At 48.5% G+C, this 27493-nt stretch overlaps 1 protein-coding gene across 2 annotated transcripts in view; it reads left to right on the forward strand.

Moving 5' to 3' along the window:
- Positions 1-27493, forward strand: part of IGSF3 (immunoglobulin superfamily member 3) — a 94300-nt gene that overhangs the window by 17139 nt on the left and 49668 nt on the right. For both annotated transcript variants that reach the window (XM_059872305.1, XM_059872313.1), the window contains exon 2: positions 9929-10306. In XM_059872305.1, coding sequence (XP_059728288.1) covers positions 9929-10306 — 378 coding nt within the window. The remainder of the gene's footprint in view (positions 1-9928; positions 10307-27493) is intronic.

Raw genomic sequence — 27493 nt, forward strand, 5'->3', positions numbered from 1 at the left:
AGGAAGAGGGAGAGATTGCCCTGGCTGCATTCTTTACTGGAGATTACATTTGAGAATTTTTTTTTAGTGTTATTTCTACAGAGCTGTATGCTCGAAAGGAGGCAGGGAGCAGGTGCAGACCTGTGCCTAAGGATGCAGCTGGAGTGCTGGAGGAATGGTCTGCCTTGGGAGGTTGGAAGGAATGTGCAGCAGGGCACTTTGTCATCAGCTCTTCCAGCCTGTCAATATTTAACAGATTGCTGTTAAGTTTCTCTCTCTGGAAGGTAATCAATTCGGGGTTAAGCAATTAATAAATGGCTGCCTGAGGTTTCCAGTTTAGAGGTTGAAAAGGAGATGCTCCAGCCCTGCCCAGAAGGACAAAGATGCAAGTAAAGGTTGTAGGGAAAAATAAGAGTGCTGAACTTCTAAGTGTCATCCTTACCAAAGCAAGGGAAAATCTGCAGTCACTTGGAGAAAGGGGAAGGGCAGGAAACCAAATAAGCAGCTTCAAGGAGTATGGAAAGATGGGCCAAAACACTGGTGCTTGTTTCTCTTAGGAGATGGAGGGAGGCACTTGTATGTCTGTCCTTCCTCCCTGTGTTTTAATGAAAGAGAACAAAGAAGCTTTGTTTTTCTTTAGGAAAAATAAATTTGAGGGAAGGTAAGAAAGCAAGCTCTCCATGCATCAGATGTATTTTAAGAGATCTCATGAAAGAGAGGGAATTCCTTTAATGAAAGCCTGGGTAATAAATGCTGTTTCCTTTTGGCAAGGATAATGTGAAGGTGAGATTTGGGACTCCACACTCTTTTCTCCTGGGATAGTATTTAAGCATCTGGGATGTTATGAGGTGAATTACAGCAATAATAGGGACATTCTGTTTTTTAATATTGAAAGGGATCACAGAGAATGCAGGAAAACGAAAAAAGAAGTGACATTAAAACGTTATTGACTGTGAAACAAAATGAAGTTTCTTATTGTCTGAGAGTGAGTGATAGCACAGGGAATAATGTTTCACAATTCTTTGAGTGACCCTAGATGTTGAACCTGTAAGACTTGAAGACTAAAGAAGGATAATAAAAAGAAATACAGGGGCTGGAGGGCATAATGAACTATGTCAGAAATTTCCTGCCTAGCTTTGATGCTCAAAACAATTTCATTTCACCCCCTCCTCTTGATAGGCTAGGAGCACATGCCAGCCAAGGATTCAGCAGTCCAAAATGCTTCATAGTGTTGGTGCTTCATAGCCTTGGTACTAAAATGGCAGTGCTGAGTTTTTTAGAGGTCTGGGAGCAGTACTAGAGACACCAGGGTAAATGGTGTGTCCTTACATGTATTTTAAGAGCTAGCTACAAGAACAGAAGGAAAAGCACACATAGGAATCTTTGGAGACTTCACTTTTTGTGCAGGTCTGCACTAAATCTTCCAGGGAGTACGTGTGGTGACAGCTTCAATACTCAGGCTGGGGATGCACTAATGAAGCCATCACTGCTTTTCATTGGAAAATATAAAAGTAGGCATTGCCTTGGGCATTCCAGCAGGCTGCTGTAAATGCTGCTTTGTATTGTAGTGCTTAACCAGACCTGGAACCAGCAGCAGTGATACAAGTCACTAGGGCATGGATTCAGTGGGCCGTGAGGAAGGAGAAACTCCTAAGGATAAGGCATGAGGAGCAGTGCAAGTCAGAAGTACTGCGTGGGCAATCCAACACTTCCTGCCTGCATACTCCCAATATAAGCATAATCTGCCAGGGAGCTTCTGCTCTGTTCTTCCCATAGTGATAAGGGTAGCAGTGGTACTGTATGGGAAGAACAGGCTGATCTGGGAGATGGGAAAGGGCTGCAAAGGTCGTGTGCTGACCTTGGAGGAAGAGAAACAGTTGATGTTTCACAGAACAAGCTCTACCTTAGGTACAGAAAAGAGCCAGCATTCTGTGGGGTGAGTCAAAACTTTGGTGAATACAAGGATTGCAGGTTATAAGGGATTCTTTTTTCTCAGCATCTTTGCAGGAGATTAATAAAACTGCAGTAAGCAGTAGGTGTGTTGCACAAAGACATTTGGGTCCCCAACAGTCATTTACCATTATGCCTCTGGAGCATCAGGGCAGCAGCTCAGTCTGTCCCTCGTGCACCAGTGTGTGTTGTTACCTTTTACATCCAGGTGCATCCTGTGCCACCAAGTGCTTCAAAGCCCTTGTGAAGTAAGGAGGCTGGGCACCACAAGCTCTAGAGCTTGGGGATCTGTGTGGAGAAGGACTGCCCAGCCATTCCCCTCCCTTTGGTTATTATGGGTATTGCTCTTTCTTTTGACCACAGACGTGTCTGGCTGGCTTCTGGATGCTGAGTACTTTGACTTTTCAAAGTAAAGCTGTACTAGATTAAAGAGTAGTTTCAGGCTTCTGTGCAGCAAAGTAACTTTAAATATACTTTCTGGTGGGATGATTGAGAATGATAGAACTGTAAGAGCAGGGAGATCTTGTGTCATGCATCCCCTGGGGCAGGTTCATCTCTGCCTTATGGTATCCTTGAAGAAAGTAAGTGTCTGTTAGAGGAAGCTATAGTAAGATGCCTCAGTCTCTCACAGAACAGTCTCTCTGGTGCCTCCTTTTCCTAGCTTCTGGGAAATGGAGCATTTAGCTAGCTCCCATGACCAGTCTGAATCTCTGCTTTTCAAGTCCAAGCCTATTGTTTCTTGTCTTCGCAGTGTCCAACGTAGTTAATGAATTATTATTTCATCCTTTCAGCATTTTCCAAAGTTTAAAGGTTGTAGTAATGCAGCAACCTTGATCTGTGGATTAAGAATATGCTGTTCTAAGGTGGTGTTAAAACTAGCATATTTTAATATGCCTAATTGTAGAACAGGGAAGGAGCAGTTAGAGCAATGTGACATCCATATAGGATGTAGTTTGCTTAAAAAAGCTGGGGGGGGAAGAAATCACAAGGGCAGATCACATTTCACACTGTGCATCTGCAGAATACCAATGCCATACTGGGGAAAATAAGGAAGTCTTCTGTCAGTATAAGGGCCAGATCTGAGAAGAACCAAAGGATGTAAAATGGCTCTGATCTTGGTGAAGGGTCGGATGTCTGACTGGATGCATATTTATAGCAGAGGTACAAGACCTCTTTTACAGTCAGAACTTGGGAAGCTAGGCACAGGCCACAGCAATCTATGGTGATTAAAAGAAATGCCATCTCTTTCATATTTATTGAAAACATTTTTCTTAAAAGACAGTAAACATCTGCTGTGGAAGTGAGCGGCTGTGAGACGGAGCGGCGAGCAGAGGTGAGGGAAGGCAGTGGTGTTGGAAGAACAAAGAGCTTCACTGGCAGCTCCTGTCTACTTTGCCCATGCTTTGATATTTCCCCACTGATTCTGATATTTCCATACCAATTATTGTATAAATTGCTCCTGGCTGACCTCGCCACTTAGCCATCCTTAGTTGGCTCAGCGGTGGGAAGAATTTGAATGAGGAGTGAATAGCTTTATGAGTTGGTTTAGGAAACATGGACCATGTGCTGGGAGTGGTGGCAGGAGTGAAGGAAGGGGAGGATAGGGGATCAGGCATTCTTTTGGTTGCACCATTTAAACATTAAAGCAAAAGGATGGAGGATGGGGACAGAGTTGTTCTGCAGGTGGCTCCAGCCAGCCTTTTAGTATGCTGAGCTCTTTTGGCATGAGAAAAAATACCCCAAGAAAACACTGTATCTTCCCAGAATGAGGCTTTACTGTACTGGGGGAATTGTGGGGACTTACCACATGTTTTCTTCTGATAGCATTGTTTTTATCCATCTGGCAGCAGGTTGCAGTGTATGGAGATTGTTCCTGCTGTGACTCATTTATGCAAAAATTAGGCTCAAACCTAATTTTTGGTTGTGTGCCTTAACAGGAGACTTCACAGAATAGCAGGTGTGTGTTGCTAAAAGGTTTTCTCTGCTTTGGTGTTGCCTGGTGGGGCAGAGTGTCTCTTTCAGAGATTTTATTAGTCTTCAGCCCAGGGCAAAAAAAAATGATGGTTGCTTGGGGAAGTGTTCTCAGTGGCTGGACAATGGTGAGTTTGGAAGAGCCTTCTTGAAATGAATTAGGGTTTTGTGGGTGTCAGCCCTGCTGTGGAGTCTAGAGAAAAAGCAAGGACTAAGTGATGGGCTGGGTTTGGCAAGAGGTGTCTGCAAGTTCTGTGGGTGACAGAAGGGAGAGAGGAAGGGCCATCCCCTGGGAAGCCTTGTGCATAAGTGAGACTGAAAAATCTGATTTAAGAGGGAATATGAGCTCAGAGGATGCTTACTGTCCCTGAGTAATTCACTAGCAGCAGAGGCCTGTGCAGGGCTCAGTGCTGGTGCCTTGGGGCAGGAGAGTCAGAGCACTGAGGAGGGGTGATGCCACAGCCTGCAGCTCCTGGGCAGCAGGGCACAGGGAGCATTAGGACACAGGGAGCAGCAGGACACAGGGAGCAGCAGGACATGGGGAGCAGCAGGAGGAAGTCTGCTGGCACTTGCCTCACCTTAGATGGCACCATGCCATGCATTGGAGCACAGTGGCCAGCTGGGTGGTCAGCCTGGGCTCCTGCAGGTTCCCTCAAACCTGCATGAAGGCAGCAGTGGCCACAGCCTGTGGTGCACTTGCACCTGCTCTTGGGCTGAGCTTGCCCGGAGCATCTCTGCAGCTCAGAATTAGACTCTTAAGCATAACTGCCCTTTAGCACTTATGTCTGAATTGTCTTCATTACTGGGGACTTTCTGCCAGGTCCTGTGGTCTGCTGTAGATGCTAATTTGTCATAGCCAAGTAGGATTTATGCACGCTCCCCTTCCCTCTCCTTCCCTGCACAGGGGCACAAGCTCCCATGTCAGTTCTAAGGATGTTTTGAGGGAACCAGTTCAGGTGTTCAGAACAGAAATAGTCATGCTCATGGAGAAGAAGCCAAAATAGTACCTTTTTTAGCTTTTGTTGTAGTATAACCAAGGCACGGTCTGCAGACCCATGTTGTTGAAGAGTACAGTCTGCAATGACATGGGTTGTGAAGGGGCATGAGGGCAGCTGTACCAGTTCAGAGTAAATCCTGCACCTTGCTCAGCATCCAGACTCAAAAAGCTGTAGCCAGGTAGCTGTGCAACTGTAGCTTGTTTTGGGAACCTTATGAACCTGATGTGATTTACCTGTTTGGTAGCCCTCTCTTACATGCTGTCCCACTCATATTTTGACCCATATAAACTTCTTCCATACCTACAGCATTCTTTGGCAAGGGCATCCACAGGTCTGCTGTGTGCAGCTGCAAAAACTGCTTCCCTTGTTATAAATCTGGGTCTGACCAGTTTCAGTTGATGGCCCTTGGTATTTAAAGCAGAAGAGATGGTAAAGGGTAAAATTCTTGACCATCTTTGCCATGGCATGTATATTTGTGAAAAAAACCTTTACCAGATCTCCTTCAAGTCACCTTTTTTCCCTCCAGACTCCATTATTTCTGACAGAGAAGCCATTCCCTAGTGTTTATCATCATTGTTGTTCATCTCTTGACACTTTTGCAGGAGTGCCTGTAAGTTGAACAAACAATAGCCCCAACAACAAAGCCCAGATGTGTGCTGTGTATTTGTGGAAGGGAGAGGGATCTCCTTGGAAATGCTTTCTGTCTAATAACTGTAGTCAAAGGCACAAAGTAATTTTTAAAGGAAATTTAGGATTAATATTGTCAGTTATTGACAAATAGTACTTAAGAGATTCTCAGGGAAGGAAAACTTCTGTAAAGGTGCTGGGGTAGAAATATCCCCTCAAACCATGTAATCCATTTGGTGTTCATCACTGTTAGGCCTGGTGCTTATAGAAGACATCTATACCAAGAAGATAGGTATATCATGACTTTTTTAGTTGCTGCCTAGTGATTAGAGACCCAGGATAATACTTGTAAGAGCTCAAGTTTCTCCTGAGTAAATGACTACTGGCAGTGATTATTGATGTCGAAGATAACTTGGTGCAACTGCTGCAGTGCTTTTGGATGTGTGCAGACATAACCCCTATGGTCTGAGATGGAGAGAATATTCGTGCAAGAGGTTCTTCATCATTCTGTCATGAGTTTTTATTTGTTCTTTTGAGCTGTCAATGCTGTGGCAGAGTTTTTGTGTGCTCAGGCATCCTTTTATTACACTCACCTGTCCCTTGCAATAAGCCTTGAGTCAATGTTCTCAGCTAAAAGTTTTGCACGCGTGTTCTTCTGAGAGGGACCTGAAGGTCCACCTCCTTCCCAGAAGGTAAATGTCTGGCATTTTCTGAAATGGGGCTTCTTCAAATTACTTCAAATCAAGCACCTGAAATGACCAGTTGTTGTAGAAAACCTGAGCTCCTAGTTCTGCGTGTGTCTCCATGGAAAGGTCAGATTGTGCCAAAATCATCTGAGGTTGCTGTGAGGGTACAGATTTTGCAAAGACACAGTGTACTCAGAATCTGAGCTGCAGCAGTGCTGGGGGAGATGCCTGGCTGGCAGGCTTGATGCTCCTTCTTTGCTCCTTTCTTTCTTGGAGAGGCATTGAAATCCTGGCTGTGATGTGACAAGGGAGACTTGAATGACTTTGTGACTCTGACATAGCACTTTTCTCTTGCCTTTCCTGTGCTTTTCAGAACTGTTTCCCATGACATTTGCAGTGGCCCTGCTGGGAGAGCTGGCATAGGGCAGGTGCAGGGACTGGGCATCTGGGGTTCCTGGGTCCTGCACTGTCCCTTGCTGCTTCAGTCTCATCACCTGGCTGCGCTGCCCCCTTTGCCGCTGCTCTTATTCTCCGTGCACTTCCAGGCCTTGGGAGATGGGTAAGCTGAGAGCTGCCTGGCTATTGTTTGGCTTGCCCCTGGCTCAAAAGGCTGGCAACAATAGCCCTGATCCGTAGGGGATAAGGATTCAGGGGATGGCTTCCTCCTTATCACGTGGGATTTGCTGTCTTTTGGAAAAAACCAGATGCAAAAACCTGCAATTTCTTATTAATTTTAAAGTAGCACTTGGCTCGCTACCTCCTCCCTATCAGCCCTTGCGTTGTCAGTAAATTATATTGGATTTGCAATTAAAAGCCAGCTGTGCCAGTGCAGTACCAGCCAAATGCCACCATTACTGTCTCCTGGGTGTCCTAGGGAAGGTGTGGAGCACACAGCTCCTCCTGCAGTGAGCTCTTCTCTCACTTCAAGAGGGAATGATAAGAGTTTAAATGGGATCTCAGACACGTTATTTTTGTTAATCAGTGCAGTTGCTCACTAAGAAATGCAGTTCTCTTCTTAATACTGTGTATCATGGATATAGCAATTCCCAGAGCTTGCAAAATGCCAAACATCATGCAAAAGGTAACTGTTTGAGCACAACATGTACTGCTGGATGTCTGCCTCAGGCTGATTGTTTTCCTTCTTTCCTTTCTTGATTAAAATAGTTTTGGAGAAGTACTTCTGCTTCTGCTGTTTGGGATTTTTTTAAAGTGTTGAAAAGCATTTGTGCTTACCTGTGTTGGAGCAGGAGTTTGCAGCCAGGCACAGGGAACAGCAATGAGGGTGTGCTGCTCCCTGCTCCTCTACTGTTTTGTCTTCTGTCCATCCTGGAGCTGGGCAGGACTTTTTCTGCACTGTCTTCTTCTGTCCCTCAGCTTCTTAGGCTGCTGGAGCCAGAATGGAAGCAGGGAACTCTTTGGCTCTTAACTCTCTCACTTTTGGCTGCTTTAGGAAGGTGCAGCAATCCAGTGCAAGGGGAAATAGAAGAGGATGAGTGTAGAAAGTGGGTCCCTTCAGAATCTGGAGGACTCCAGGTTAGAGTTACAGTGAAGGTCCTAGAAACCACTGGCGAGGGAAGAAGGAAGCCCATGTCCGTGCTGGCCGTGAGGGTGGTGAGATTTGATATCTACCAAAAATCTCTGCTGTGGGTCACCAGGGTTGTGGTCTTCCAGTGAGCTTTGGAAAGTCAGATACCCATCTCTGATAAAATATTATTTTTTAACTAGATATCTGGAAAACTCTTATGTAAAAAATCCAGCGCTGTGTTAAAAGCCTGATAAACGAAGTTGTGTGCTTAGCTGAGAAATACCTGATGGTGTGTTGTGTGGAACTTTTAATTCCTACCATTGCACATTTGCCTTGTGGTGCAATTTTAATTGTCATTGCAGGTGGGATATGTGTATGCTGTAGTGAGGCTAAATGTGCATACAGAAATTGGATTGTGAGGTGTCTTTAGGTGTGTAATAAAGATCTTGTCCTTCCTGCTGCTTTGAAAACAGTTCACTTCAAAGGCTGTAATATTTGCTTTGTCCTTTGGCCTTTGTGGGGTGAGAGAAGAGACTGCCTGCCCCGTAGATGTGATAGTTGTCTCTAGCAATATCTTTCCCCAGGATGAAGAGATTGGTACAGCAAACAGTGGGGGAGTGTTTGCCTCTGTTGTTCCTCTCCCTGTTTGTTTCAAATGTGCTAGCTTTCCCCGTCCTCCCCTTAAATCACATTATTTCATAAAGAGTAAAAAGAAACATAATTTGGAGCAGCAGCAAGCTGAGCCCAAGTTAATAGTTTGAATTGCACTCCATCTGTTCAGCTGCATGCCCTGATGGATGTGCTGAACCCATTTTTCACAATTTGTTTTAAGCTGCTAAGAACCATCTCTCCTGGCTCCAGTCCAGGCTGGCTGTGGTGAAAAACTTCGTTTCTGGACATCGATGTTCAGAGGACGGGGTTGAATCAATAAACCCCAGATTCAAGGCTACCTCTTCACCTGCAGGATGCTACTTTTTGAAAGCTTAAATTCTTCTCTGGACTTGAGCATTGTTATTGAAAATTAGAGAACGGGGGAGGAACTCCTAACATACAGATGCACAGAGAGGATGAAATTTGCAAACGTGATTATGCAGGACCTGCTTTAAATCGGCTTATTGCTGTTTTATGATGGCAAGCAAGCGCTCACAGAAGCCAGGGTGATTGGCCTTGCCATGTGTGCATGCTGCTGGTAACTCAATAACCGATGAACACCCACCGTGGTCTCCAGACCTCGAGCCTTTGATGTAGCAACAAACAAGATAGATTGCTGTAATTTATCTGGCCCCTGGAGGGCTGTGCTGGTAATGTGCCATGAGCCCAAGGGCCAGCCATCTATAATCTGTGTAAAAATCCGGCGGATCGCGGTCACCGTGCTGCGGGGCTGTCTTTGTTTGGTGCTGCACGCCTTTGCGTGTGTACAGCGCAGGGCACTGGGCCCTGACTCCAGGGCCAGGGGCGCTGAGCTTTACTGGAAAGTGCCCACTCCTTCCATTAACTTTAATTGGGTTTGTTATGTGCTAAATGCACACCTTTCAAATCGGCTTGGGGAGGCAGTGCTGGAAACCCGATATTTCTCTGTGGGCCTTTACAAGCATAAGAGAGAATGGAGAAGTTGTGCTGGGTTTAGGGAAAAATAAGGGGGTTTGGTACCAGCTGAAGCCTCTGGCAGGTTTGCTGATGGAGGATGAGTATCTGGGGAAAAATAAGGGGGTTTTGTACCAGCTGAAGCCTCTGGCAGGTTTGCTGATGGAGGACGGGTGCCTGGGGCACTGGAGCTGGGTGGCCTAGCAGCCAAAGGAGAGGGAGTGCAGCCCCCGGCCTCTCTCCATAGGGGTGATAAGAGTTGGAAAGTAAAAGTGCTGAAAACAAAGACCTGTCACCTTGAGTTTCTGATTTGTTACTGCGTGGTGTGTTGCCCTTTCACGCCTGGGTTCTTACCGCTTCCAAACAAGGAGTTCATGTTACCTCAAAGCTGCTTCTTTCATGGGGTGTTTTTTAAAACATTTCCATTGAGTCAGCAAGAATTCTGCAGTGTGATTTGGGTGCTGTGCCAGAGCCTGATGTGCTGGATGTAAAACGGGGTGTGAGGGCTTGCTTTGTCCATCATGGCCATGGAAGGGCAGGGATGTATCTGGGTGTAGGTGTGGGGACTGCCTGCAGGTCAGTAAAGCTGGGCTCCTCTCCTCCCACAGGCATGGCACTGGCCCAGCGGCAAGTGACGGTGCAGGAGGGACCCCTCTACCGCACGGAGGGCTCCCACGTCACCCTGTGGTGCAAGGTGAGCGGCTACCAGGGCCCGGCGGAGCAGAACTTCCAGTGGTCCATCTACCTGCCCTCGGCCCCCGAGCGGGAGGTGCAGATCGTCAGCACCGTGGACCCCTCGTTCCCCTACGCCATCTACACGCAGCGCGTGCGCGGCCGCGGCATCTTCGTGGAGCGGCTGCAGGGGGACGCCGTGCTGCTGCACATCACCGAGCTGCAGGAGCGCGACGCCGGCCAGTACGAGTGCCACACGCCCAACACCGACGAGAGGTACTTCGGCAGCTACAGCGCCAAGATGAACCTCGTGGGTAAGCTGTGCTGCTCACCATGTGGCTAGGCCCCTGCCCTGGGGTGGTGCAGTTTGTTCCTAGGGATCCCCAGGGGGCCCCCTGAGCTGTACCTTGGCTGGTAGCAGCAGGCAGGCAAGGAGACTCCACATGGCTTCTGAGGGTGTTGATTAGGTGAGGGTTTATTGGGGGTCCCACCCCCGGGAGCAGCGTGGTTTCTGAGGGAGAAGGGGAGAAGGAGAGGAAGAGAAGGGAGAGCCTAGGGAGAAAAGGGCCAAGAGAACCTGGTCTCCCTCACAGCTTAACAGGGAGATTCAGAGTGGGTTCAGAATAAGACTTGGGCAGGCAGGCAAGGAGACTCCACACGGCTTCTGAGGGTGCTAATTAGATGAGGCCTTCTTGGGGGTCCCACCCCCAGGAGCAGCGTGGTTTCTGAGGGAGAAGCAGGGAAGGGGGAGGGAGTGGAAGAGAGGGAGAGCCTAGGGAAAAAAGGGCCAAGAAGAATCTGGTCTGCCTCACAGCTTAACAGGGAGATTCACAGTGGGTGCGGAATAAGACTTGGGCCATTGGGATTACAGATACGTGATACTTCAGGGGAGGATCACAGGCTTGGAATAAACCGTGCATTTTTGAGGGGTGAGGCAGAGCATACCATTTAACTAACATGTAACACCACAATGGGGTGTGAGACCCTTCCACCCAACATGTGCAGTGTGGTCTGCATAAGCTGTCAGATAAAAATCCTGTGAGGGAGAAGCGGAGCAGGGAGAGCAGGTGGCACAGTGGTGTGAATGGCAGGAAATCACGGTGTAGAGGCACAGGAAACAGTGAGCTTTCTTCACTAATAAGGCCTTTATAAAAATGAGACACCAGGCAGCACGGCTGGGCAGAGGAACGTTTGAAGCCATGGCTGAAAGCAAAACTGGGACTGATTTACAGAGAGGGAAAGGGCCAGGGAGTCGGTGTCAGATGGCACAAGACACAGACCAGAGAGCTGCTTGCCAAAGGTGGTGAAATAACTGAGCAGGGAAGAGAGGAGTAGTAATGAGCAGCACATAAAAGGGAACAGGAGAGATGGTCATCTTCAGGCTCTTACAGCAGTGCTGAGTACATCCTGAAACCACTGAGCAGATTGAGTTGTGTGTGGTGAGTGTGGAGAAGCTGGTTTGGGAATTTTTTTTTTTTTTTTGGTTTGCGTTAGAAAAATCAAAACCAGGTACTTTTAGAATCTGGAGTATTTCCACAGCACCTCTTTGACTAGAAGCTTTGACCTTTTCAAGCTTCAGCTTGCTTTCTATATCTCAAAGCAGTATTTGAAGTGTCTAACTCAGCTGACAGCAGTCAAATAGCTTCCATCCAACTCTTTGGCTGAAAGACCCCTAAAAGAGCTCCTGTACAACACAGACACCCCTCTAGCAAATTCAAGCCCACGGACAGCAAGCAGGCTTGCTTTCCTTAGGAGGTGTCTGTGAGGCTGCAGCTTGGAAACCACTTTGACATTACATGGCCCATGTGGTGTTGCTGGTTCAGGCTGTGTTGACACAAGAAATCCAAAGTGAAAGGAGCCAGGATATGATATCAATCACAACAGCCTTCCTTTGGGTTGAGCTTCTTGCCTCCAGCTTTCATGGCCTTGGTGTCTTTCCTTCAGAGGTGCCAGCCCAGCCACTCTCCCAGGTGAAGCTCCATAGCATGGGTGTAGGTGCTTATATAGGAGCCTTTTTTGCAATCTGATGTCCATGAGTGGCTGGGGGGTAGATGCCTGAGTATTCTATTTTTTATTTGTAGGTCTGTAAATTGCTTTAGGTGTCCGGATTTGCAGTTCCCACTGCAGTTTAAACAAGACTGAGTCAGCACTGCTTTTGTTAAGTCACCTTGGGGAGTGAAACCCATTGAAACCAACACCCACTGAAAAAACGTGCCTGGGGGCAGGGTGGGGTTGGATGGATTCTGGGCGGCTCTGCCAGAGAGCTGGAGCTGAGCAGAGTCAGCATATCCAGTGGCTGGGCAGTGGGAAGCTCCTCCACTGCTCTCCCAAGAGTCTGGGGAGCCAGAGCTGGGTTGATGTGTTTTTGCTCTGTCCTTCCCTTTCCACAGCTATAAACCAGTAAGGTCTGGGAGTCTGTAGACACCCATGAACAGTGCTTGGAGGACATTGGCTTTGGGGCTTACATGTGTCAGAGATACTCAAGAAAATTGATCTAAAGTAACTTCTAGTGGATTAGTTAAATCACATTATGCCCCTTCATGGATGCTTGTGCTCAGGATTTTGGGGCCTAATTTGGTTTAGCTTAATTAATTTCTGAAAATTCACTTTGGAAATGGCTTAGGGTCACTTGCATTTTGAATGTGAGTGTCTGTGTACGTTCCCTTCTGTGTGTTAGCCAAACTCTTGACAGAAACTGAATTTTTCAGCGTGCTCCCAACAATGACCTGTAGACAGAATGCCCTTACAGAGAGCCTTCCTTCTGCCTCTCATTCATGGGAAGTGGTGCTGACTTCAGCTTTGTTGGACCTTGAAGTCCTTCTGGGGAAATGGGCTCCTCTCTGCAGACCTGGGCAGATCACAGGTCCTTTCTGTTTTCCTATCTCAGCCATAGGTTGGGGGTTTTCAGGCTGGTTTTGTTTCTGCAGACAGTGTGCAAGAAGAGGTACAGAAAAGAGTTACTGTTCTCATTTTCTCAGAAGAAGAACCAAACTTTTTTTTCGTTCATCCAGTTATGAATTTTTAATTGACTCATTAGATTGAGTGGCTCTTTTCTGGCAGCAGCAAAGCCTGAAGGGAGACAGGTTTGTTAGCATCTCTATTCTCTCCACTTATGTGTGAAGTGGATGGCTTTGAAGCAGTGTTGATTTTAGGCTTGCTGCTCTGGGACCTTGGAATTGTTGTATCCCGTGGTTTGAGGAGAGAGCTGAAGGAGGAGTTTCTCCTCTTTTTCCACCTTCATGATACAGCCCTGTGACAGGGGAGCTGCATGGGACACTGGTGCAGCAGCACGTGGGGCTGCTGTCTGCACTGGGGCATTTCAGCTTGCAGCAGAGCAGCAGGGATGTGTTCTGCTCCTGCCATCTGAGCATTGTTGAAGGCTGTGTCTCCAGGGCTCTGAGGCTGCTAAAAAATAATCTTGTCAGCTTCAGAGGCATGCCAGTTTGGCTTGAAAGTACACTTCTCTCCACCTCATGAACAACAAGCATGGTACTTGTCCTTCTGCCAGTATTAATGTCACTGCTCCAGATTCCTCTTCCCTCACTGAGACTTTGGCCACACTCTAGTACTGCTTTGAGGACCTGATGTCTGTGATGGCCTGGAGTAAGAAGTGCTCCCTAGGCACTCTGTGGGACTCTTATCTGAATTTTAGGCATGCAACACAAGTGCTAATCTCACTGAAGCTAGGAATGAGGCCAGTCATGTGGTTCAAAGGCCTTCTGCCATGCGAGCATGTGTATCAAGGCTTAATCTTCTTCACTAGTCTTCAACTGCTTCAAAAACAAGCCTTTCTGTGTATTACTGCTCCTCTTCTCATCCCCCTCTGAGCTGAGTCTTTGGGATGATGGAGTTGTGCCTGGGCTGTGAGATGTGTTAGGAGAAGAATTTAGGACATCTCAGACTGAGTTTCAGGTGCTGAGGGAGGTGGGGTGGGGAAAAAAAAAAAAAAGGGGGTGCAGCTCTTCAGGATGTTGTGGGGCCATGGCCTTGTGACTGATGTATGAAAAAGGATTAGCCCATGTACAAAGTCTGCAACTCTGTTGTTTGTTATTTGCCTTCAGATTTTAGTTCCCTGAGACTGACACAAAATTGTGTTGTGCTCTTTTACTCAGGGTGGCAGGAACATATTTTGGAAGATCTCATGAGTTGTCTGCCACCCGTTTAACACTAGACTCACTGCCTAAGGTAGATATCCAGGCAATATCTGCCATCAGAATACAGAAAAAGACAAATCTGTAGAGCAGTCCATCTTTGTTTAAATTAAGTGCATCATTCTCTATGTTTATTAGAGAGAGATCCTACATGTTAGACTCAAGCTAGGCACTAGTGGCTGTAAACTTGGCTGCTTTTGGAGACTTGCCCTATCAGGCTTCTAAGCAGCTGGTGGGAATTTTGACTTTGTGGTTGAATTGGGAAGACGCCCGAGTGTGCTGAAGAGGGGAGTTACAAAATTTAAATTGTGGATCTGGGGACAATGCACACAGTTTTGTTGGGGTCCTGCTTGTTGCTGGCTGTGATATGTATGCACTTTTTTAAGAAGTTAAGAGACAGCAAAAAATTTGCAGGTGAAGGGAAGCAGCATCCCAGAAGCACAGCATCACCACTGACAAGACCAGCAGTATTTTCCAGGTTGCTATTGGAATTATTCTTTAACTCTTGAAATATAGGCAGAAGAGGAGGTTTCTGTGCAGTAACTTAGCTGGTGAAGCTGCAGGAGTGCTATGCAAATTGAGGTGGTGGTTTGTGCTTCTCCTGTTGATGGGTAAACTTGTGTTTTGCTGCAGGGTAGAACTGAGCACATGGCAGTTCCTTCAAAGAGCGTGAGTCACTGCAAATTTGTACTCCACTATATCTCTGCGATGAATTGTTTGTGTGCCTGTACCCTCACTTAGATAACAGTGAAGAGGCCCAGGTCTAACCTCTTCAGAAGTTTCATACTTTTATCTCAGTGTTTTTTCATCTGTGCTCCCAAAAACGTTGAGATCTTTTTCAGAGTAAGTGATTTGAGGGAAGAAATCAAGCTTTGAGGTTTTTCTTAAACAGGTAGTGATAGAGAGGGAGGAAAGGTTTCAAAGCACTTGAGGAGGTGGCAGGTCTTTTAGTCTTTACTTTGGGGGAAGCAGCTGTACAGCATCAATCCTAAACAAGTTAAAGCAAAAAAATGAAAGGGGATTGGATGGGAGGAGACCACAGTCCTCATGGTACCGCAGACTGGGAAGAAGCAATGTCAGTGCAGACTTGAGAAACACAGTTGCCTTTGCAGTGGGCAGGGGCTGCTGTGGAACTGGTGGTAGTGCCTGCAGGGATGGTCACCAGGACCTTCTTCCAGCCAAGCTTAGGTCACAGAGGACAGAGAGGCTTCATGCTGGCTAGGTGCTATTCAGTGGCTGCCCTGTCAGCCTGGTCACACTTTTGCTCTCTGCTATTTCTCACTGGTCTCATCCTGCCTGGGTGGGTTGGTGCCTTGGCCTCTCTCCTGTTCTCCTGTGTCCTGCATAACCTGTGATGGTTCCCAGGGGCTCTCTGTGGCTTTTTGGCTGGTAGTCCCATTGTGGTTTCTACCCTGTGCCAAGCTTGGGAGTGGTGGAGAGCAAGGGCATTGATAGGTGAAGAGCCATTTGCATCTCTGCCTGAGGTCAGGGCTGGCTGTGTCTCTGCCTGGTGGGGTCTTGTCTCCTAATGCGGAGCTGCCCAAGGCACTTGCAGCTCTCTGCAGAGCAGGACTCAGTCCATGGGCACTCGGACCATGCCTTTAGGAGTTTGTCTTCAGGATTCTCTGTGCCCTGCAGCTGTGGCATGTGACTGTGTGGCCGCATGCAAGCCCAGTGACTGGGACAGGGAGGATGCCTGTAGGGTGTGTCTGAGAGGCTTTGGTGGCATGGGAGGTGGGAGAAAGGTTTATGCAGGCCAGACACTTAGCACTGGGAAGAAGGGAGCTGTGTGTGTCTCAGACAAGCCTTCAAGAGAAGAAAGCAGGTCTCTTTTGTTGAACTTGCCACCAAAAACCACCAGGATCTCTCTGCTGAGAGCAAAGGAGTGTGTAGCAGGCAAGAGGAGAAAAAAAAAAGAACTTTTATTATCCCATACCAGCTGCTGCTGCTTGTTGCCAGCAGCTTCCCTTCTTCGTCAAGTGCTGCCATACGTGATCTGTCTGTGCACAGAGTAGAGGGAGAAAGGCACGTCACAGTTTGGATTTGGGAGAGCACAGTCTGCTCTTGCAACCTGGATGAGAGCAGTCGCTTCTCTCCATGTGAGGACCTGGGTGGCTGCTGGTTTATTCCTGCTGTCAACAGGGCTGAAGGTGGCTTTGCTTGAGGCAGGTGTCAAGGAGAGAGATGGCAGTCTCAGAGACAAGGACCTACCAGTTTTGATAGAAGTCTTTAGGGGCTCTTCTTTCTGTGCTGCATTTTTCTTCTTTGTCTTCACCTGAGAGACAGGGAAAAGTGTTTGTCACTGTCCTTGAGTGAGCAGCTTGTGTCCTGGGGAGACCAGGCTTCTTGCAGATGAGCCAACAGCAGGGCAAAAATCGAAAAAAGCAGTTCAGCCTGTCCTGGAAGGTTGCAAAGGCTTCATCTCCAGAGGCTTTCAAGACCTGACAAGATCAAGCTCTGAGTGGCCTTGTCTGACCTTAGAGCTGACCCTGTTTCACCCTGTAGCTGCACTATAGACCCCCAAGGTCCCTTCCACCCTGAATTGTCCTGTGATGGGCTACTTGGCTGCACTGCAGAAAGGAACCACTGTCAGGCAGCATTATAGAGAGTTGGTGCTAAATAAAGGAATTTGGAAGGTCAGAGCTAAATAGTGCCATAACATTGATGATCTCAACCAGGTGAGAACAGCAAGGACCTATTTTACATCTCCAAATTCTATTTTTTTTTTTGGCATATTTTTATATTTCATATTGTTCTTATTTCTCTCGTGAGGTTGCAGGAGTTTGTCTCTATTGCTCTTCTCTGGTGTATGAAGGTGGAACTTGGAAATCCTAAGCACAGATGTCCTAATCTCTCTTAGTCTGTCTCGGCAGCTTGGCTACCTCCATGAAACATGTGTGTCCTTATCTGGCCAAGCTGTGTGAGTTAACCAAAGTGAGCTGCAGGATTGGTGGTGTGTGTGCGAGTTACATTCATCTTCGCCTGTTTGGGCTGTGCTTGTTGCAGTAATTAGCTCCCCAGAGGAGTAAAGTGTCCTTCACTTTCAAATTACCCTTTAGCTGGCATTAAAAAGGGATTTAAAAAAAAAAATCAAATGCCTTCTTATAGGTGGCCCTTTGCAGCTAGACACAGGGTATTTTGTTCTTACTGGCCTCCTTTATATGCCTAATTCTCTCTGTAGTAACCTTCACAAAATAATTGACCTATGCTCCTCTGCTTTTTCTTTCTGTTCCTGCTATGGATGTAAAAGAAGTATTTGTCTGTTAATGGGGGAGGAGGGGTAAACATATTTACCTCTGGCAGCTCCTGTAGCCAGGGCCTGGGGAATTGCACCTGGTTTGAGATGCTACAGGCATTCAGCCCTGTTATGCTGCCAACTTGCTGCATGTCCCTGGATATGGAGCAATCCATCTCCCTCCCCATTCTCCAGCTGGTAAAATTAGGGATAATAGCACACAAGCCTTTCACAAAGTCTATGCTAAATAATTGTGATGGGCTTTGAGCTCCTCAGATAGCGGGAGTTAAAAACAAAGGCTTATATTTCAACTCTGCCTGGTAATAATGCTGAATAGGATTCATCTCCTGTCCTGCTTAGTCATTTCTGCTATCTTGAAAGTATAGCTGCCTAAGCTCACCCAGTTTTCCCCTGGCAGAAGCTCTGAGGCTGATAGGCACTGCCAGACTGGGGGGCCGGTGATCCTCCGTGCCGTGGGCAGGTACGTGGGAGCCCGGCACAGGCAACCCCGTGCTTTAGTCATGTACAATCTGCAGTGAATTCCATGGGCTGGTTATTCCTTGTGCTTCCTACTCTTTTGTAGATAGCAGTCACGTTAGAGCTGATGGCTTATGACAGAAATCTCTGTGCGTGCCTCTCATAGTGGGACAGGGCTCACTCTTTTTGTGTGTCTTTATCTCATCCCATGTTACTGTGTTTTCCTGCTAAACACTTCCAGTTATTCCTGTTTTGTTGCAGTATGCCATCTCCTATTTTTTCCTCTTGGAATTGCTTGCCTGGTTTTTTCTTTCTTATTGTTGTATTGCATTGCATCACTTCTGTACCTCTGAATGTGCAGGAGAAATGGAACAAATGGTGGGCAGCCTATGCCTAAAAAATGAGTAACCCATTGTATCCACTCTTGTTTCTTTCTTCAGTTTTTTCTTCCCCTCCCTCGCCTTTCTGCCCTGTCCCTCAACACCTCAAGCAGTTTGGTGGCATGACATGCTTTGTGGGAAGGGCTCTCAGGTGGGGATCTGATTCTTTTTTTTTTATGCCGTCCACCTACCCATTTCTCAAAAACCTGGCATTAGACACATTTGGAACACATCACTGTATTCCCTGTTTTTCCTATATTGTCCCCTTTGAGGCAGAGGTACTTTTTTTAAATTTAGCTAGCATGTGGAAAACAATTACAATGAGAATATGTGTCCTTTTTTGGACATACCTGTACACTTGTGCCGATGCATTGTAAGAAAAAAATGTATTCTAAAACCCATTTCTAAAAATGTAAATTAATTCAGCCTCAGGCAATTGCACGGCCCTCTGCTCACAGATCTAGGCTTGTCTTTAAAATGAGCCCTCTTGTTTCCAGACTTTCTACATCCCTTCCTTGTCAGGAAGGCAGGGGTGGAACCCTGAATGCTGACTTGCTTTCAGACTGTAAAGAGCTGCAGTGTTTTGCTTGGGTGGTTTTGTGTGCAGCACTGAGCCTGAATCGTAACATCAGGACAGTCAGCTAAAATGATCTTTGAAAACTAAGCAGCCTTTCCTGAAAAAGCTTCTTTTCTGAAGGCTCTGAGTTGTGCCCTCCAGTCTGCTCTCGAGCCCTGTCTGGCTCCTCTCAGGTGTCCCCCAGGGTGATGGGAATGGGGCATTTGTTCTTTGCTGAGCCCTGAGCCTCCTCAGTGTCAATGAGGCTGCAGGGCTTGGGGTCCTCTGCTGCCCTGAAAGGAATTGCTGAAAACACAACCCTGCTCAGACCGTGTCTTCTTTTTGCTTCGCCTGCTTTCTCTTCCCATGTGCTTTGCCAGTTCCTGGTAAAATGAAGTGTTTGGTAATCATATTTGCCGTGTTTTGTAGGATGCCTTTCAGTCTGTCCCCCAGAGTAGTGGGATTGGTGACATAGGCTGACTGTGTATATTGACATAATGTGCTGAGAAGAGGTAAAGGATGCAAAGGTTTTTACATAGGAAAAACGAATCTTTAGTCAGAGAACTTGGTGCATTTGAAGACCAGCTCTACCACAAGTGGGTTACTCAGCATCCTAGGTTCAAGCCTGGGGCAAAAAGTTGTCTGGTGTTGAAAACAGTTTAGTGCTATCTCACATCCTGAATTCAACATTTCCTCCTGATGTTGTCTGGGCAGTCCCAAACCCTTTTTTCTCCCTCCCCAAATGATTACTTTTTCACCACATGCACAACTAAGAGAAGCTCCGAAATACAAGAAAAAAATTACTGCACACAAAAGGAGAGCCAGAAGGAGCTGGGCTGGGTTGGATGAGCAGGTGGTGGAGCCAGCAGGCTGCAAAGTGGGACGGGCAGAGCCTGGTACCTGCCTCCTACCTCCTGTGCACTCGGCAGCTTTCCAGGGGCTAGAGGGGAGCTCAGGGACACCCATCTCTTCTTCCACCTGCACCTCCCTGCCAGTGCTGGGTACTGAGCAGCCAGCACTGCCCTGGTGGCTCCCTGGCATGGGCACCATCACCCAGTGTCACTGGCAGAGCCTGTTGGCAGTTCTGGCAGCCTTTTTGGAGAGGCTCAAAGTGTGCAGGTTTCTGTGCTCGTGTGCCTCCAAAGAGTCTCTCGGCGTTAAACGGGGAAAGCAACGACTGCGAGCGCAGCTGGTAACATATGGCACCCGTCCCCTGCCTTAGCAATTGCTCAGTGAACTCTGACAGTGAATACGGTCCCCGTGGCTCCAGCCAGCTGCAGCACTGAGAAATCCTGCAATGGAGCGGCCCCTTATTCCATCACCACCGAAAACTTTGCCTTCCACGTTGCCTATTTTTCCTGCTGTGATTCCCTGGGGAGGTTATTGCTGTGTTTACTCATCCTCCTACTCTTCTATGTGGTTTTTTTTTTTTTTCCCTTAATTTGTTTTCCCTGGAGGATTGTTTTATTTGTTCTTTAATTCCAACCCCTCAGACTTGGTTGCTCTGCACTTCGGTCGCTCTGCTGCCCTGAGAGGCAGGGGCAGCTGTCTCTGCTGATGGTGTGATGCTTTCCTTGAGTTCTCTTGGAGAACAAGTAGGTCTGGTGATGAACAGTGGAGTCCCCACGTAGCAGAGAGTGAGTACAGTGCCCATTGCTCAGCTCTGTGCCATAGAATGCTCCCTGTGGTGTGGATGTAGATCTTGTTGAAAAATTGCAAAACCAACAAAATCAAACTGGTGGCTGGTGCTCAAGCAAACTGCAGAGCAGCACAAGTTTCTCTTAGGAGCATTACCAATCTACATCAGATCTTTTCTGTCATCTCAGATAAGATAGCACTAAACTTGAAATCCTACTGCTTCTGTCCCACCCCTAGCTCTGATGATTTGGAATCCTTATCTCTAATTAGAGATGTTGCTATTGAGCATCAGGGGGAGAAGGGTTGGGAGAAGGGGGAGATGGTGAGAATCCTTTAGGTTTAAAGCTCCAGAGGGTCTCTGCCCTGCTTTTGCTACCCACAGGAGAGGTGGGAAAGGGACGGCAATTCTCTGGTGGTTTAGAGTCCCACAGCAGCCTTTTCCTCCTCCTTCAGCCCAAAGCCCTGGCAGGACTGGCCTTCCTCCCCTCTCCCTTCAGCTCCAGGTGGTGCAGGGCTTTGCTTTATGTGCTGAGAAGGAAACCTGACCTGCACTGGGACAGAGCTGCCCCTTGCTAAGCAGAAGTTGGGGAGAGAAATTTTCCATCTTGATTCTGTGTCTGCCCTGTCAGTTTAGCCCCCTAACAGTTTTACAATCTTTATCTGATATAGGTTTAAGAGGATTTCCCTGGGCGCAGTGGGATTATTATAAGTCAGAGAGCAGTCTCCAGCTGATATTCCTTCAGCAAGTATTTATTTTAAGTGGGTTTAACAGTATTTAATTTAAAAAAACCCACAACTTTCTGGGTTGTTTTTTTTTCATGGGTTGCAAGTAAATTGTTTGTGCTATCAGAAAAGTAGAGCCTGAATAAAATGAAGAAATGTATTATTGCTTTCCAGGCTGGGGGTGGTGGAAGGAAGGCAGCAGCTGGAGGTAGGGAGGATAGAAGATAAAATAGTAATGTGGTGGGAAAAGTAACATTATTCCATGCAGCACTGATTAGTAATACTGCCAAACAGCTGTTTATAAATTGGAAATGTAATGGGAAGGGGGGCTGCAAGGAACATGAGAGTGCTGCAGGCACTGCTGGGTCATCAGTGAGGAGGGGATGGCTTGCTTCAACCTTTTATCTACCCCCTGGGGTATCAGGGGCTGTGCTGCTGCAGCCCCCAGGAGCATTGGGAGTCTGGGGGTGTCCCCTCCACCCCCCGGCCCTTGTGGGAGGGTTCTCAGTTGTTTTTGTACATAGTATGCTCACCCCAATTTAGGACTTTTGTGTCACCTTCAGAAAGGAGGAGCACTGGCGACCTTTGGCTTTGGGAAAGCTGTGCCTGTAGGAGAAAAATCTCCTTTCCAGCCACATGTGGGCTGTTTCTTTATCCTCTTCCCCCCTCTGGCAGGCTTTATTGATGGCAGACGGCTCTGGGGCTGGATGTGTGTGCACGCATCCAGAAGTCGTGCTGTCTTAGTGAGAGCCGCCTTCTGGCCACCTGCACCCAGGCAGCATCCTAGTCCTTGGAGCATTTCAGAGGATGCTAATGGAATGGGATTAGCCGCCCCACTTGCCCTTGCCGTCGTCAAGAGATGCTTCTGGAGAGCCTACAAAGAAAAGCCAGAGCTAACAGGGCAAACCCGAACAAAGGCGCTTTAGAATGCAGAGAGAAGCGTGATTTTTACCCTGAGGAGGCAAGAGGTGGGGCTGCTCTGCTCCCCATTTGAAGTCTGAATGAGCCTCTGCCTTAAGGGATCGTGGATGATGAGTTGGTGCTAATGGGCTGGATGCCCTTCAGTGTCCCGGATCTGCCTGCCCTGCTCCGGTTCCTTGACATTGTGGTTCAACATATTGCGCCCTTCAGGGCTTTATTCCTTGCTGCTTGAGACTTAAAATGATAACTAAGGGCTCTCCAAAGAAATGTAGAGCTAGGGATGCCTGCCCTGGGGAAGTGTGTCATGGCAGGCAGGGTTTTCTGGGCAGGAGTGCCTCTGTGCTAGGCACAATGTGCTCTGAGCACTTAACTTTCTCAGACCCTGTCATCCTTCATTTTTAGCTGTCTATTCAAGAGAGCAAGATTTTTATGAAGCCATTTCTTACCAAAAGCGTTTCCTGATTGTAACTTGTAATGCCAAACGTACTGAGAGGTGAGAAGGTTTAGAGAGATCAGTTTTCTTTATGGCATTGTGCTGCTGCATGGAAGTGAAGAGATCCAAAAGCAGCAGGTTACTTAGCAGAGGGTTAATGCTGGGCTCTGTGTCCATTGAAAAATTGCAAAAAAATTGCATCAGCATGCCACAGATGACCACAGGTGCTCTGGCAGTCTGTTGTCACCTTTTGAGCTCTCTCAGGTGTACTGATGCCACCTGTCCACAGCCAGGAGTCCTTGCAGAGCTGCAGGCGATGGTTGTGCCTGACGGGTGGCCCACCTGGCACTGCAGCTGAAAGGGGGGAGCGCTGGCACAGCAGTGTTTACCTGTGGGGAAGGGAAAGTGGCTGGAGAGGTGGCATTATTAGGGGCATGAGTCCATAATTTGGAGAGATTCTGTGCTTTGAAGGAGCTCCTTTGTCGTGGGTGCAGGCCAGAAGGGCTGCCCTGAGAGGGGCGGGTGCTCTGGGACAGTGTGAAAGGTGCACCGTGGTCACAGGGGTGCTTCCAGTGTCTTCCCTTCTGCAGAAGTTAGGAGCACTGCCCATCATCCAAACAGCCCTTGAGTGTACAAGCATATCCAGGTAAAAGCATCCCTTTGCATGAGAGGTTCCTGCCTCCAGGCAGAGTCCTGGGGTGCAGGGTAAGCTGAGCCAAAGATGGAGCCCTTTGGCTGCTGTGGGATAGGAGATTATGGCACCCCTGCACTCACTGAGGAGAGGGAAGGTTGTGGTCATCCCAGTGCTGGGCAGTGTGAAGGAGAGTAAATGAAGGCGTGCAAGGCAGAGAGTGAGTGGGCTGAGGGAGATCGAGGTGGGGGGGATAAAAACCAAGCAAAAGGTGAGAGGAGGGAAGAAAGGGAGCAGGAAGAAAAGAAGGAACAACAGCACTGGGAAGGCAAGAGGAGGAGGGAGTGTAGAAGTGGCAGGTAGAAGACTTCAGATGGGAGTTTTTGTGCTGTTAAGAGCAGTGGGGTGTGTAGGTTGGCATCTTGGAGGTACTGAAGCAGGGAGAGGTGAAATGGGGATGACCAGAGAGGGACTGTGGTTGGGGTGAAAGGAGTGTCCCTGCTCCCTCCTGCAATGGGAGGAGGCCCCTGAACTGCCAGAGACTTGAGTCCCTCTCCATCTGGCCTCCTTCTGCAGGGCTTTGTGGGGGCTCTTCCCCTACCCTTTCCATGCGTCCTTTGAGTGCCCTAGATGCTGTTTCAGGCTTTTGACTCTGGAGCAGACAATGGGGGTTTCAGTGCTGTCTTCCATCAGGGCTGTCAGGATGCAGTAATTACCTTTGCACTGCTGCCTCCTACCCTTTATTCCTCTCCCTTTGTGACTGGGATGTCAGAGGCAGTGATGGTGCTTTGAGGAGCTCCTTTTGAAGTGACTTTGTGAGTCACAGGACTGGTGAGCAGTGGGGAGTGAGACGCTGGTGCCCGGCACTCTCAGATCCTTTCAGCTCCCTCGTGTCTGTGGCCAGAGCAGTGTGTCCTGCGTGCCCATCCTCAGAGACACTGGGCTCCTCAGATCTCATCTGCTTAGAGAGCCCCTTGCTGAGGGTTTGATGTGGATGGAGGGAAGGGGAGAGAAGGAACAGGACACCAGAGGTGTGCTGGTCTGGGCAGCAGTGCTGTGGTTTTGGGTTGTGCCCGTGGGGCTGAGCCAGAGCCTGTTGCTGTGAAAACCGCAGCGCTGGCTCAGGGTGCTGCATGGGTGCTAAGCTGCCCTTGGCAGAAGTGGGATGAGTTTCTGCAGGCAGCCCTGTCACAGACCATCAGAGCAGCAAGATGGACTTGCTGTCTCCTGTGGTATGTTTGGGCCACAGGATCCTCTGTAGGGCTAAGTTCAGCCAGATTACTGTGGGCAGTTTGCACTAATGAGATGTTTTAGATGACACATGTGCCCCCAGGAGCCACTGTAGAACCCTCCCCTCCTTGAATCTCTCACTGAAAGGCTAGAAGGTGCTTTCCATCACTGCTAAAGTGTCATGAGTTGGAGGCAGACACCACAGTCCCAGCCCTATTACTGGTCCACTGAGCTGATGCCCACAGGGCCACCCATCCTGTCCCTTACTATCTTCTGGTTGAAGCTGACAAGACTGAAATGTGAGTCTTCTCATTGACTGCCAGGACTTAGCACTGCTGTTGAGTGTTCAGGGATGCTGTGTGGAGCAGTAGGACAGCCAGCCAGCCTGTCTGAGAAACCCCTGTGCACCAGCCAGAGCAGAGCCTGGTTAAGCTTATGAAACCTGACAAGATCACAGCCTAAGGTGGTATTGCTGGAGGCTGCTTGACTGGGAACCGTGCTCCTGTTGCAGCGGCACGAGCATTAGGGATATGTCACTGGAAGCCTGTCATGACACACAGCTAGCCCCTGAGTAAGGAGCATGTCTGTCACAGCTGTTAGCCTGCCAGCAGAGTGCAGGAAGAGCCTGCTCCCAAAAGGAGCACTAGCTGCATCTGCTTGCAAATGAGGAGCATTCCTCCTTCTCTGCCACCTTGGCTTGCAATGGATGGTCCCCTGAACAAGTAAATGCTGACCAGGGTGTTGCTCTTTTGACTCTGCAGGTACAGCAACCCCTCCAGCTTGGCTGGTGTGTGTGTCCCCAAAGTAATGGCCTTGTGATCTGTGAAGGACATCCCCATAGCCCCACTGCTCCATCAATGGCCTGTGTCACTTTGACCTCACATGAGGAGACGTTGCCCATCTGTCAGGGCATGGCAGTCAGTGCCTGAGGGTGCTGTGTGCTGCCTGCTGTAGGTCTGGGAGCTGGCAGAGCAAGGACTGCTGCAGGTGGCTCTGTGCTCTGTTCTCTGCTCACCATCAGCTAAAATAAGCTCTGAAGCGCGATGCATCCTGTGGTACAACCTGGGTGGGAGACTACCTGACTCACAGCCTCTGCCTAGCAGCTATTGCAGGGATCTTTGTGCCACTTGTTGTGGATCTGCATGAAATCAGAGGCTTATATTTCCTAGCAATCAGTATTTCTCATGAAGGCACTGCCCTTGGATTCCTCCTGGTCGGATTTGTACTAGTCTGGGAGAAGCAGCAGCAGCAGCAGCTTCTTAAATTGACCGGCTCTTATGCCTTTGTTTCCTTCAGCCCCACGGGGTTAATCTCCTTCTTGGCACCTGATTATTTGCTGCTGCAGGGTGTGTGTTTGAAATTCTCATTTAGCTGGCTTTAATCCCCATCTGGGAGCTGTGTGCAGGTCCCAGGGGCTGGGGGTGGGTTAATACCTGAGCCCCCCCTGAGCAGCTCAGTCGCCTCTGCCTCTCCCCGCAGCTGGTGGCTCTCAGGTGTCCCTGAGGGAGGTATTGAGGTGAATGGACCACTTCCCAAATGGTTACTAAGCGTTTTGTATTCCTTTGTGAGGCTGGTGAGCATTGGTGTTGCTGGCTTAGCAGCAGGCCTGCTGAGAGGCAGGGATGGGGGCTTGCAGGGCTGCATGGTCAAGTGAGAGATGGAGCTTCCCTTCTTCTGCTCTTCCCTTCTTCTGCTCTTCCCTTCTTCTTCTCCTCTCCTTCACTTCTGAAGCACATCAGGCATTGACACAGCTGGCAAAAATCACTATATTCCCACGAACCACTAGCTTCCCTCACCCTTCTGCAGCTCCAGCTTTTTCCTGCTATTTCTGCAGGTAGTGGCACCCAGTACTTTTCAAACCATTGCTCCGTCTTGTTGCCTTCTCCTTCCACCCCAGAGATGCCCACAATTACCTTTACGGTGTTCCTCTGCCACCCACTTGCCTTGATGCCTGCTCCAGGCTGTCACACTGCCACCTGCCACCTTCCCCTCTTCCTTTGGGGCAAGACCATTCCCAGTGGAGCTCAGTGTGCTCTGTCTCCCAGCCCACGTGCCACCCCATGGGGAAGTGGCTCTGGTCTCCCTGACTCCTGCCATGAGTTACCGGTGGTTTTTTAGGATGCTCGGTTTCCTCTCCCGTTGACTTCCCCCCCTTCAGGTGCTTCTGTCGGCGTGTAATGTTGTAATGAGCTGGCACAGCACAGAGGAGTGGCTCCCCGGGGTGCTTCTGGCTGACACTACGAGCAGCAGACGGTGACTAAAGCAGAGACAGCCCCGTGCTTGCTTTGTGCCTCCCGTGCTCCTCTGAAGAGATCGCAGATGGGGAATGAACGGGAGTGCTTGGAACAAGTGGCGCCGTAATCCCTCCCTGCCCCTGCCCCTCTGCCCCCCTTTTTGCAGACATTAGTTTGATTAAAATTGCATGAGCCCACACACGGGTGTGTTTTATTTTATTTATTTATCTCCTCCTAGTGAGAGACTGGTTTGAGGTCTGCTTTGTGGGAAAGCAGCCAGAGGGATGCTGGGGAATTCGAGGTGGTTTAAAAAACTTTCCCTCCACAGAGCTCACAGCTGGCTGCTGTGGGGCTGGTTGTACTGGTGAGACCTGCTTTTCCTGTGGGATGCTAAACACCAGCACCTTCTTCCCAGCAGAGCCTGAGGTCCTTGCTGGTAGTGCCTGGGTGTGTGCTGGGCAGGCAGGAGCTCCTTCCAGCGCTGCTGTGGGGCAGCAGCATTTGGAAGAGTCCAATAGGATAGCTCCAGCCAAACTTCACCCAAGGCTTGCTGCATTACTGAGGTCATCTGCCTGGCTGAGAGTGGGTGTAGAGAGCCAGTGTGAAACATAGGGATTAACTCACAGTATAGGTAAAACAAAACTAGATGCATTCTCTTTCAGCCAAGTTTGTGCACCCAGATTGGCCACAAGTTAAGTCTATGTTACCATTTGAAACAGCCTTCTGTCTCTTCTAGAAATGGGGAGAAGGCATGAAGAGTTAGATGACTTTGTTCTGCTGCCCTATTCCACTCTATAAGTGCAGTATTTTTGCCAATGCTGTGGCAGTGCTATGTCAAAACCTCTTGGTGGGCATTAATAGTATAGGCTGTCTTACTGCCTCGCCCAGGGGC

The sequence above is a fragment of the Haemorhous mexicanus genome, chromosome 2 (assembly GCF_027477595.1).
Source record: "Haemorhous mexicanus isolate bHaeMex1 chromosome 2, bHaeMex1.pri, whole genome shotgun sequence".
Taxonomy (NCBI): domain Eukaryota; kingdom Metazoa; phylum Chordata; class Aves; order Passeriformes; family Fringillidae; genus Haemorhous; species Haemorhous mexicanus.